At 35.8% G+C, this 13,782-nt stretch overlaps 1 protein-coding gene and 1 non-coding gene across 7 annotated transcripts in view; both read right to left on the bottom strand.

Moving 5' to 3' along the window:
* Positions 1-13,782, bottom strand: part of PLA2G4A (phospholipase A2 group IVA) — a 193,912-nt gene that overhangs the window by 7,062 nt on the left and 173,068 nt on the right. For all 6 annotated transcript variants that reach the window (XR_003427981.1, XM_027082990.1, XM_027082989.1 and 3 more), the window contains exons 16-17: positions 5,491-5,686; positions 3,835-3,992 (exon numbers count right to left, since the gene is read on the bottom strand). Coding sequence is in view for 5 of the 6 variants with exons in the window: in XM_027082990.1 (XP_026938791.1) it covers positions 3,835-3,992; positions 5,491-5,686 (354 nt within the window). In the remaining variant the exon portion in view is untranslated. The remainder of the gene's footprint in view (positions 1-3,834; positions 3,993-5,490; positions 5,687-13,782) is intronic.
* On the bottom strand, positions 10,426-10,498 carry TRNAE-CUC (transfer RNA glutamic acid (anticodon CUC)). Its single transcript has one exon. It is a non-coding gene; the product is annotated as a tRNA-Glu (tRNA).

Consider the following 13,782-nt stretch of genomic DNA (forward strand, 5'->3'; position numbering starts at 1 on the left):
TCATGATAATGCAGCATTGGCATATGCTGTCACTGTCTTTAGAATATGCCAACTGAATGAATAAACTGAATGAGTGAGACTGCATAACAGTACATTCTCCTGTGATAACTGGTCCAGGAAAAGAGACCTCAGAAAGTGTATTTCCTCTAGACCGAGGTGGTAGTTTATGGGTACAGCATGTAGTCACACTACCTGGCCAGGCATACATGGCCTGGAGATTCTCCACAGTCAGGCATCTGCTTCCCACCAACAGGCCCTGTATCCTGACACTCACTACTCGTTCCTCCTATTACATTAAACTCTTCAACAGTTTCTGCCAGTAAGTCGATGACATTTTTTAAATGACTTATGAAAATTTTGTTGCATATGTATTTTAGGTGTCGGGCATTGTGATCAGTACCTCTGGAGGATACAAGGTAAATAAGGCAAGTCATTGTTTTTAAAGGGTTTAAGTTTATAATTAAAAGCAGAAGATAAATTTGGACATGGATAGTAATTATTATCACTAACATATTACCTGTTTCAACTGAGTGTCTCGTACGCGCCAAGCTCTTAAATTATATTCTTTTACTTAATCCTCATCCCAATCCTATAAAAATCTGTATCATTGTTTCCTTTTACAAATGAGGAAAGTAAAATTTGGAAAGGTTAATCAACATGCCCAACGTCACCTAGCGAAGAGGCACAAGCAAAAATCTGAGTACCCAATTTGGTTTAACTCGAAAGCCTCTGCATTTTCCACATACCACATGTCTACCAGTGTAAGTCACTATATATTAGGTTTCTTAAAATAAAAAAAAAAAGACACAGAAAAACCCCCATGAAATGCTGCCATTGTGAAAAGCACTTAGGCAACGTTCAGTGAAAAGGAATTTGGGAGGACTGAGTAAGTGCAGAAACCCGACACTAATGAGAAACCCAGCCTGCTGTCATGAAGTGAGCAGAAACAGAAGTTCTCTAAAGATGAACTGGAATTTAGCTTCAGCAAAGCAGGGCTGCTAGAATCTCTGGGGAAAATGAAGCAACAGAAGCACAGCAACAGAGCTGTCGGAGACAGGTTGACATTTTCAAAGTAAAGATTTAAGTCAGAATGTGAATTGAAGATGAAAATTTGCCTTAAGCCACGGTGGTGGTGGCCACAAAGTTGAAAACTGCCTCCATGGGATTGGCAGCCAGATGTCTTTGCATTAGAAGTGTTTATATACACAGTGTCCACAATTGGTGAAAAATTCCAACAGTCTGTGGCAAGTAAACATGTGTTGTGTTGCTGCAACGTGAATACGTCACCTACTCTCGTCGAATCGTGTGAAAATGAGCGATTTGGCTCACGATTGAGCCTAGTGACCCAGCATCCTACCTCAGAGTTTGGCTGTTCTTTCTTTATCATCACTTACCAAGAAGCTTTGATTCTGATAAAATGTGTTTTCCTGGTTAAAAGCAGGGAATGGGAGTCATCAAAGGAGAGATACATGTCAGTGAAAACTGAAGTCTTACCCGGGTATGAGGCGCACACACACACACACACACACACACACACACACACACACACACAACCAAGAATCACTTGAACAGAAGTCTCAATGGTCATATAATTTAAGAGGAAGCCTACATTCATTCATTCCAAAAATATATGCATTTACTGCCTGGGCTGCCATTACCTATATTGACTTGTCTATATTCTTAATTCTGGGCATTTGCAAAGGTCTTGAGGTGTATCCATCGTGGTAAGGGATACAGACACACATAGTTATGGTTCCCATTTATTAAGCAGCTTCTGTTTGCAGGGCACTGTTCATATGTCACCTGATTCAAGATTCACTACTCCCACTATGATAGGTGCTGTGACACCTGTTTCAGAGGTGAGGAAACTGAGGCTCAAGAAGTTTAAATAGCTTATTCAAAGTCACACAAATAGCCCATCTAAGAGCTAAACATGATATAAAGTCTATGACCTTACTACTACTTACTGTGTCAGAAAACTTCTTAGGAGCAATTAAAACCTGCTTAATTAAACGGCTTGTGAAAAATCTGTATCTGATGAGCTCAGGACAGTTATTTTGGAATTCAGTCTGGTTTTGTTCAGGCTTTAACTGTTTCATCTATGTGTCAAACAAATTACTTTGAAGAATGTAAAATATATAAATAGAACTATATCATTCTTTACAGACAATAGCTTACAAGGTTTTACATAAATCAAAACTGAAAACAATGAGAGAAATGTAGTTGTGTAAGTTACATATATATATAGACACACACGTACATATACATGTATGTCTATATACAGATATACTTTTGTGTATGTGTCCTTTTATTTTCCCAAGTCCAATAGGGTATTTATATATTCCTATAAGCTATTTTTTTTCCATTTTAGGACAACTGATCAAGTTTAATACATTTCATCCCAAGGAGTACAAAATACAATTTTGAGTTTATTGGCTTCATACTGGAAATACAGGATTACTCCTGTATTAACCCTTAGTTCTTTTCTATTTTAACAGCATGAGGTTTCATAAAACACAACTCCATTTTGAGAATGTCTGTTTGCTCCCTATTAATCATAGATTAAAATGCTGATTTTCTCTTAATATTCTTTAAATTTTCACCATCACCACAGAAACAATGCAGCATATGGATTTCTGATTTTCACTGAATAATATAAAAGAAAAAGAAAAGGAATAAATCTATTTAGACAATGATATATTCTATAAATGTTGTTAAGCGTGTTTTACCTGAATTATCACATATTCACAAATGAAGGCTGACAAGAAACACTTTAGAGTTGCAGAAACTGAAGGTTATTGGGAAAAACTTTATATGCTTACAAAAATTAAAGACATTGATTAATAAACGTATTATGGTGTAACTGTTATAACTGCACACAATTGATCATTACTAGTTTCAGACCAAACTAAACAAACAAGCAAACTAGATATGCCAGTATTCTATTAGATCACAAAATGTAATTAAATCTCATATGCACGGAAGACTCATTCGCACGGTACATTCTTTTACTCCATTCATACAGTCTCCAAAAAGACTGACAAATCAGGCATGATACCTTTCCCTCTCCATTTGATTTCTTTCTTTCTTTTTCTTTTATTCTTTTTTTCTAATGTGCAAAATCCGATTAGGCCAATGAACTTGGGCTTTTACGACTGATAACCATTTGTCAGACACTATGATGTGGAACCGCAAGCCAACATGATTCCAATTACACAATAGTGGTCCTAAATGGTGAGTTAGCAGCTAAAGAATTTTACACAGAGACAGAATTTTAGCAGCAGATAAACTAGTGATTGGAATAATACTGAAGAGAATGACTTGTTTCTTACATTTCTGAAGCAAAGCATACTTGATATCTCCAGGGCTAAAAATGGAGAGACTGCTACTTTGGGAGACATTTCTAAGATCCACAAAAATAAAGACATTTAAAGGCATGAGTGTATCCATGAAAAGTCATGCTATTTTTGCAGATTAACTACACTTCTGGTTACACTCACTTTCTCACTCTTATATTTCCATTTTATCACTTTTCTTCCTAATTAAAATTTATTTTTTCATATGAGAAATACACTAGATACTTCAGGAAAGAAGCTGAGGATAACTATCCTTCAATCAAATAATATTATGAAACCCATTTGGAGGCATTTGTTTTCTTATTTGTGAATTTTATGGGGTTCTTCTGGAGATTAATAGAATAATTCATGAAAAATAAAATGGTACAGTTGGGGTGTCATTCATAAACCTTCCTTTTAATTAATTAAAATGAGGTATTGCTATGTTCATGTTATATGGAAGTATTTGACATTGTCAATGATTGTAGGAGATACTTACATCGATGTTGTTCAGGGTATTGAAGTACATCAGATCATGCAGCCTTTTGAATGCTTGATTTGGGTATTGAAAGTTGAAGGTTGAAAATGGTGATTCAGGGTCATCAAAAATATCAAAATCAGCTAGTTCTTTCTCTTCCTTAGTTTCTCTTGGAACACCTAATATAAGAGTCTCAAATGGTGTTATTTTGAAAACCACAAATTACCTCTAAAATCCAGAGCATAAAACATACAAATAGCCATAAACACAACATTGGTAGCCCCTTCAGGGGTCATATCATCCTTAGTATACACTATTAGGCCTCTGTCTATATTTCCTGGACCTGACCATTTTCGTGTGTTCTGACTGGGCAACTTCCAGTTGCCAATAGCAGCATCTCTGTGCCTAAGAGCTTTCTACTCCTTCCTGTTACTGTTCAAGGATGCTTTGCTCACTAGCATCAGGCTGGAAATTCCAGTAGACAATACTCTGTCCCAGGAAGCAGTCAACCAAAGACTCTATGGTGTTGGTATATAAACTCCCCAGTTCCCTTGCCGCTTGCTGTGTAAGTGGGAAGGATGATTCCAGACCATAGGTTCTATTTCATTTCCTAGAGTTTCCCAGCAGGATCAGGTTCTCCTCGTGGTAGCAGCTTACTAACACATCTTTTGTTGTCCGCCTTTCTTCCCTTTATCAGTTCCCTGCTCTCTTACTAAAGTTTCCTAGTTCACCCAAATAAACCATTTTCACTTGAACCCTTTGCTTGGAATCTGCTTCTGGTAGAATCCAAATCCAAACATTAATTAATTGTCTTCATGTCACAGGAATCCCCTCCACATCCTATTTTTGAGAATTAATAGTGATAGAAAATTCAAAATTTTCTAGGTTTTAAGTATTCCACTGTTCAATAACTAAAAATGCCAACAAATTCTTCCTTCTTTTGTGTTGAAGTATGACATGATAATCTCCACCTCTCTTGATTTTTTTCTCTGACTCCCTCCACTATCTAGAAGAAGATCACTGTCTTCTCCATGACTATTTTTTGTCTGTCCTTTCACAGCTACATTTTCTGGTCCTAAAATAATATGATTTTGAGGCATTTAGCATCTTGCCTGTCAATCTCTAGATCTCCTTTTGTTAATCAGTATCTTCCAGGATACAGAAGAGTCTATAGACTCCTCTGGATGTGGCAAAACAAAATGCCTTAAATTTGATTCTCTTTTTTTTTATGGAATATAACATGGCAAGCTGAAATTACTAGCCATATCGTACTGCTAGGTAACATTAATTTTTATGGCCAGTTAACATTCCCAGAATTTTTTGCATGATTTGTTCTGAAACAAAGCCTCCCTTACAAGGGTAGTATTTAAAATATTTAACAATGCCTATGACAAGGGTACCATTCAATCAGAACAAATACAATCTGAGGTTGTGGAGTAAAGCCCCAGAGATTTTTACTGAGCTTGTTGTTCACCCTTCAGTTTCTGAATAATGAGGAGCCAGGGGATCTTGGGCTAAGAAAGAGGGGGAGTACTCGAGGTCTCAGGATAGTAGCCATTTATCAAGGTAAGGGAAGTGTTCAATGTTGTAATAGCTGGTATGGCAGTGTCAGCATGAACTAGCTTAATGTTAGTCTTTATCAGATTGCTACTTTACAGAATATAACTCCCAATGTACCTGGAGCCTTGTACTTTCTGAAGTTGATGTTGGCCAGAACAAAATGGATGATAGTTGGGCAATCTTTCTCAACATCAGGATTCTTGGGTTTAAAGACATAGCATTCCTTCAGTCCTTCTCGATCAAACACATAAGGATCGATCTTTGGAAAGGGGAGCTTATTCATTTTAGCCCACTTTTCTGCAAGTAGAAGTTCCTATGGAAGAGAGGGAAAGATCATTTGTTCAGTTGGTCTGCACATTATTCAATATTAGTTAGGTGTCTACTGTGTGCTAGCAGTATGCTCCTTGCTAGGATGAAAAATGACCCTGTTCTTAAGAAGCTTATCAATCTCAAAATACATAAAATGACTCCATAAACAAACTCACTATTATTTTGTCAACTTTTTGTATAGGGCTAGTTCCATAGGAGGCATTGAAAAATTATTAATGAACTGAACTGAATGATATTACGTCGATGCAATTGCTAGAGAAATAAGCATATATTATGAGTTCTGGGCATTTATAAGCCAAGTGAATGCTTTTTAACCCTTCAGAGTCAAAAAGAATTTGTTGAAGCAGAATGAGGAGCACTCTGTTACTGATTTTTTACCTGCATCTTCTCCACAAAACTGATTAAAAATTAATACATTTTCTGAATGCAAAAACATTGAGTTGCCCTGAATTAGCTTTTTTTTTCTTTTCTTTTTTTTGCTTTTGTTTATGAAAAGAAGCTGAGCTTCTGGCATCATTTGTTATTCTATGTGCAGTGGCCAAGAATTGGCCATACAGAGGAACCAAGAGTTAGTTAATGGGCGTAGCAGATTGTCATTGCTTCCACATATGAACTTCCTTCCGGATAAAAGGCTTACACATCCTTACTGGAATGAGAAGACACCTGGCACACAGCCACAGAGCTCATTTGCATCCACTGACAGGTAACGTGCCCAAGAAATACAAGGTTGCTGTCGACTACTGAGGTTTCAGGTTTGTTTCTGCCTCAAGGCTGACTAGCACAATGGGTAAGCACAAAAAATAATTACATTTAAACTAAAGAACATAAATCAATACAGAGAGATGCAGCGAATAGAGCTTATTTCTACTGAAATGCAGCTGAAGGGCAAAAAGGACAAATAAGAAGCAGACTGTGGTAGTGGGAAAAGCACCAACTCCGGGGCCAGATTGCCTGAGTTAAAGTGCAAGCTCTGGGACTTCGGGCATGTTCCTTAATGTCTCCACACCCAATATCCTCAAATATAAAGTAAAGATGGCAATGATAGTACATATTTCATAAGACTGCTGTTAGAATTAAATAAATTAATGAGTGCAGTATTTAGAACCGTGCCTGTCATTTCATGCTATGCAACTATTTGACAAATAAATGCCAGTAAAGAGAAGAAAAGAGATGGAAGGGGAAAAGTGAAGAAAGAAAAGAGGAAAAAGGAAGAGAGATAGCAATGGTATTGGGGAAATCCCTAAAGGAGGGAAGTTTTAGAGAAATGATCACTATCATCTTAAGTTTTTTAACTACCCTTGTAATCACATTGATTCATTCAATGATAATCATTAGTTGCCAATCTAAGTTCCATGCTAGGAGGTGGGGACATAACACTGAGTGAAACTCTTGTTCTTATGGGATGTACATAGCCTGGTAGTAATCAAATAACACTTCAGGTTTAAAACTGTGGCAAATGCTATGAAAAAAGTATTTATTTGCCATGAGATTTTGCAGTATACCTGGACTATTTCCTCAGAGTGCTTATTAATTCATTCAACGTTATAATTGAGCACCTATATTCTAGGCGTAAGAGAGAGGCTGTCCTTGGATACTTAGGGATTATAAATCAATGGGAAATATAAAAAATAGATATGATAGTGCAGTATGGAAGAGGCAGGGAACATGATGGATGGCTTCATGCCTGGGCTGTGCAGCCTGAAAGGCCCAGCACATCTTGACTTGCAAGCTCGGTGATCTGAGACAAACCGCTTATCACTACAGCTAAACAGGGAAGAAATTATTTTGTGGGAGGAATTATGCAGTGATGCTCTCCTAATGGCACCATAGGGATCATAAGTAACAACAAACGCACATGGACCAGGTTGTGTACTATCCTTGAAATAGCAGGCTCCCAATCCCATTTTATCTACATTTCAGCTGTTTCTTATTTCTCAGCAACTCATATATACATAAATGAGTTGTAAAATAAAGTTAGCACTATTATCTTCCTGAACATTGCTGTGAGGATTAAATGAGATCATGTATTTTTAAAAACTCAGTAATTTATATTTAAGAAAACAAGTACTTTAAAATAGCACCTTATGCTTTGTGACCACCTAGAGGGGTGGGATAGGGAGGGTGGGAGGGAGACGCAAGAGGGCTGATTCACTTTGTTATAAAGCAGAAACTAATACACCATTGTAAAGCAATTATACTCCAATAAAGATGTTAAAAATAAATAAAAAAATAAAATAGCACCTTAAATTCAGAGAAAAATATGTTTTTCATTGAACTTTCACTGTTCCTGATGCTTCTAGAATGTCGTGAATTTTAAGTTGATCGACTCTCTCAATGCCATTTACTGAGAAATAAAAATCTGGGAGGACAAAGGATTTGATTTATATTAAAGCATTTGTTTCATGAACTGTTAAGCTAAATGTGATTATATTTTACAGAAAATCCCATACATATATATGAATAATTGCTTGTTAGAAACTTGAGAAAACTTTTATCTCTAAATCATTTTTCTTCCTGTTCAGTTGAATTATTCAGCCTGTTACTTCTTGTCTAGCACTGTTCCCAGTTATTCATTAAGGATTATTCAACATCAAAATAAAACTAAAAGTTCATGCTGTGGAATTGCGTGAGAACAAGGAAAAGAAGGAGCTTTCTAGTGTTTCCAAACATGACTCAAGGGTATGACCAGTGATGTGTGGATGGTGGAGAAAGAGGAAAAGGGGAATTGTGTGAGGTAAAAGACCGAGCTATTTTTAGATAAATATTTTACGCTGGAATCAGGAAGTGATGGAAACTTTCCCTTTCCTTATATGATCCTGACATGGAAAAGATTAAAAACTGATGACTATAAAGGCAGTGATTACAGGATGGAAAAGCCATCTCCTCTCTGATGTCTTGTTTCTCTGTCTGTAATGGCTAAGAAACAATGACACAACTATAAGTAGAGCAGACGAGTTTGAAAAGAGTATTTTAGAAGAATGCAGTGAGCAAAAAAATTGCTGCTCCACAAATTACAGCAATATGCCAGAACTGTGTTCTAACCATCCATTTTGGTTATTGTTTGACATCTCGGACAGTTCAGATTTCCACAGGCTAATTCATGGTAAATTCACGTAGTACTAACTAAAATGATTTTCTGTGGAGATAAAAACTTGATAGTGTCCTTCCAAGTGATACTTTGTAAGATATTTGTGCTCATTTTTAAGTACTAAAACATCTTGAAAGATAGGAAAAACAATCTAAATAACATAGAAATATATTCAAACGATAGTGTTAATGGCATATATATGCCATTTTATTTATTTATATATGTAAATAAATATATACTTAAATTAAATTTATATATGTATAATAAATTAGCTTTTCTCTAGAGGAAATGAGGGTTTTTTTTCCTGTATAAACCTAGACTATGTGTTTTCTAAGATATTTATCATTATTCAAAATCTATTTTTAGATTGGGGAGAGGTATGGAGTATAATTGTGTAAATAAATTTACAGAATTTTTAAAAATTATTGAAGCAACAATTGTATAAGATACAATGAATATAAACAACAATTTAGAATTCATTATTTTGTGGTTATGGTCATTCCCACTTCCAAAAAATGTATTATATTAGGTTCCAAGAGCTTTATAATGCAATAGACATGAAATAATTTTCTGTATCTAACAGTGTATAGAATTTACAGAGCACTTTGTACTTCTCCTTAGTTCTTTTTCACTAAGAGGTTACTATACATTCACCAAAATATGTAAGGAGAAATTAATGTTGGGTATATCTCCTTATCACAAGGCATCTGATCCTCCACGACCAATACAGGTGTAATGGGTTGAATGGTGGCCCTCCAAAAGACAAGTCCATGCCCTCAACCCCCAAGACCTGTGAATGCAACCTCATTTGGAGAAGGGGTTTTTGCAAATGTAATTAAGGGTATGGAGATGAGATCATTGTGGATTAGCTGGGTGAGCCATAAATCCAAAGACACATGTTCTTACAAGAACACACACGCAGAGGAGAAGGCCATAGGAAGACAGGGGCTGAGATTGGAGTTATACAGCCACAAGCCAAGGAAAGCCTGGAGTTACTAGAAACTGGAAAAGGCAAGGAAGAATTCTCCTGCATAGCTTTTGGAGCGAGTGTGGCCCTGAGGACACCTTGATCTCGATTTCTTGCCTCCAGAACTGTGAGAGAATACACTCCTGTTGTTTTAAGCCACCATGTTTGTGGTAATCTGTTACTGCAGCCCCAGGAAACTAACACAAGAGGTAAATCTGTAAATGCTTCATTTAATAACATGCAGTTCCTTTCATCTGACATGGTGGACTGATGCCCACAGAGCTAACACTTGGATTGGTTTGGCCATGCTGGTTTCATCCAACCTAAAAACCATAAGTACATCATATACAGAGGTTCTAAACCAAGGATCATGCCATAAGGTCAATAAATAAATCAAGTTAGTGTGGAAAAATACAGATTCTTTTTCTGTGTTATTTGTGGGTAAATGAAATTTTGACCTTGAATGAAAATATAGGGAGATAAAGTTAATTTAGATATATTGCTTCTATAATTTGTAAAGACTGGCTCATTTAAAATTTTCCTTGCTTCTCTCTTCTTTTTCTCCTTCCTTCATTGCCTCCTCTCCTTCCTTCTTTCCTTTTATTTTTATTTATTTATTATTTTATTTTATTTTTTTGGCTGTGCCACACAGCTTGTGGGATCTTAGTTCCCCGACCAGGGATCGAACCTGGGCCCTCGGCAGTGAGAGTGCGGCATCCTAACCACTGGACTGCCAGGGAATTCCCCTTTCTTTCTCTTTTAAGAGAATGAACGCATAGTTCTGGCTTCTGGTCATTGAGCATTTTAAAAGGCCTGAAAAACAGTGAGACTTATGTCCAATAAACAGCAACATAATATAAAATAACAATTTATGGCATAGCAACCCAAATCTATTATTCTTCACAAAATTTTGTAAGGTAAAGGAAAAAACTCTCCAGTAGTAAACTAAATTTCCCTATATTCCTTGTTTTCTCCTCAAGACATCCAAAATTATTTCCCCCTTAAATTTAGTCTGTTTATTTTGCAGACTTGAATATGAAGACCCTGGCTTATTTTTATGATCAAAATTAAAGATAAATCCTATTAAAATTTTCCCTGGATGGATCCTACTGGTAAAATGAATTTGGATAGCGTATATCTAAGTTACTAAATGGTTAACAGAAAGAAACTTGACAAAATGAATCACAGAGCTGTTTTTCTTAAATCATTTAATAACACTATTTAGAGTCATGAGGTTCTTTATATTTGGACTATTATTAGGGTGTGTGCCCACTAATCTAAGAAAAAAACAAAAAAAAACTCCAGTATCACTGACATTGACGTCATGACCTTTCAAGGCCAGTTATAAAATACAATATGAACTTTGTTGCCTTTATCAAAAGCCATGATATCCATCATTCTCTATCTCCCTGACAAAATCTGAGATTTAACTATACTTATGAAATGCTTATGAAATAAAGTTAACGGTTCTAATTTTTTGCTCTACTCTTTAATTTCAAATGGTATCGATATTTTAGTCTCAAAAATAGAAAATTATTCACTATTTAATCACCTTAATAAAATCATATTGCTTATATCCAGGTATTGCATTGGAGCTTCTCCCCTTCTATCAAAAACTTTGATGTAGATTCAATTTTTAAACCTTATAATATTACACCTAAAATAACTATTCTACTTTAGCATTAATAGTATATTTTTATTAATTTAAAAATTATAGATGAGTAATCTTTTAGATCCATATTGAAATGAATATTATTATAATGACACTCTATATAACAACACTCATAAGTTTAAAAAATCATTTTCAGTATTCCAAATGAGCCTGAAAAGTTCATTTTGTTCACTTTGAATTTCCTGAAATTCATTTTTGGAGGAAAAAATGTATTACATATAATATATTGCAATTTCCTTTATATTAAGTCTCTGATTCATTCCAGAATTATAGGCTTCATGCTATACTAAACCAGTAGTCAAAGGATAGTTAAAGGTTAGTTAAGGGATATATTAACCAATAACCAATTGTTATTGGTTAAAGGATATATTAACCAATAACCAATTTAACCAACAGTTAAAGGATAAAGTACATATTCATATATGAGGAAGAGGGGTAGGATGTAAGGAACTGACAAAATAATTCTAAAGCACATCTATTAGCATGCACAGCTGTAATATTTTTTTCATGCCAGCAAAGCTGTGTAAAACAAGGGCTTGTATGTACAATCTAATATAGTAATGTAAAATGGTGCAGCTTTTTTGGAAAGTGATCTGGAAATACTTATTAAAAATCTTAACTAATGCATATCTAAGAAGCCAACTAAAGAAATAATAAAAAGTGTGATTAAAGACTCATGCACAAGGATGATCATTAGAGGAAAAAGGTGACAAGATAGCAATAACCTAAACGGTGAAAAGAGAGCATCGTTAAATAAATTCATGCATAACCACATATAAAGATATCATGCTGTGCTTAAAATTATGTTTTTTAAAATATTTAATGGCATAGTAAAATGCTCACAATGTAACTTTAAGTAGAAAGAAGCAAAAATATATGACCCTAGTGTTGATAAACACACACACATGCACGCACACACACAGTGAAGAGAGAAAAAAAGTAAAAACCAAAGTATCAGTAGCCATTGTCTATGAATAGCAGAAGCACTTGATGTATATTCCAAATTTCCAAATTTTTTACAAGTATTCTTCTTAATTGGAAATAGTGAATCAAAGTATGTTTAAAAACTAGACAAAGTACAATGGTTCTTTTTAGAGGTACAAAGTAATATTCTAAAACCTTCTTCCAATATCAGTTCATTGATGTAGTGGAGCTCTGATTCATATATAAAATGATGGCTTTGACATTTTACACTCCCATTGGTGAAATGAATAATCAGCTTCTCTTACCACCAGAATGAGCTTCTAAACTATCATGGTAGCGTCATCCATTGAAACGAACCTGCCATTGCTGCTCATGGGTCATCAAATCCTGCTCTTGGTTTTCACAGTCACCTGCCCTGGTTCAGTACTTCACTGTCCTATGCTTGCATTACAGTAAATCTCTCTTAATTTTAATCTTTTGTTCTCCATCCTCCAATTCATCCTACTTTCCATTATCATATTAATCATGCTAAAATTCCAATTTCATGAAGTCAGTTGTCTGCTGGAAACGCTTCATTGATTGTCTGTTGGCTATCATCCAACCGTAAATTCCTAACGGGAGTGTAATATCTATCACTCTAATCAGATCACTCCTCAGATGTGCTCATTGCCATTTCTGTGCCATTTTCATCCCATTTCATTTATTTCCCTGTTCATCTACTCCAGGACACACCAATCTATTTTTGTATGGATCTCCTAGAATACACCTAGTTATATAAACCCAAGTAACTATTTAACAATTAAGTTACTTAACTTCCTTCCAAATGACTTTGTGTATAAAAGTCTTCCCCCCTACCAAAAGCTAAAATTTTATCAAGATCAAGAACCGTATTTTGGGCTTCCTTGGTGGCTCAGTGGTTAAGAATCCGCCTGCCAATGCAGGGGAAACAGGTTCGAGCCCTGGTCCGGGAAGATTCCCACATGCTGCGGAGCAACTAGGCCCATGCAACACAACTACTGAGGCTGCGCTCTACAGCCTGCGAGCCACAACTACTGAGCCCTCGTGCCACAACTACTGACGACTGCGCACCTAGAGCCCGTGCTCTGCAACAAGAGAAGCCATTGCAATGAGAAGCCCGTGCACCGCAATGAAGAGTAGCCCCTGCTAGTTGCAACTAGAGAAAGCCCGTGCTCAACAAAGACCCAATGCAGCCAAAAATAAAATAAATAAATAGAAATAAATTTAAAAAATAAACAAAGATATTACATAGTTATAAAAAAAAAACTATGTGTTACCATTAACTGCTGTGCACAGCACAGAGCACACAGCGCAGGGGTGTACAAAGGAGGCAGCTAGTGAAAAGAGAAGAACATTACATTTTCATTCTGGAGCCTTAGAATTTGGTCCAACTTGACTACTTCTTAACTA

Source organism: Aethalodelphis obliquidens, unplaced genomic scaffold (genome assembly GCF_003676395.1).
Source record: "Aethalodelphis obliquidens isolate GAN/ISIS:26980383/991018 unplaced genomic scaffold, ASM367639v1 scaffold48, whole genome shotgun sequence".
NCBI classification, from domain to species: Eukaryota; Metazoa; Chordata; class Mammalia; order Artiodactyla; family Delphinidae; genus Aethalodelphis; species Aethalodelphis obliquidens.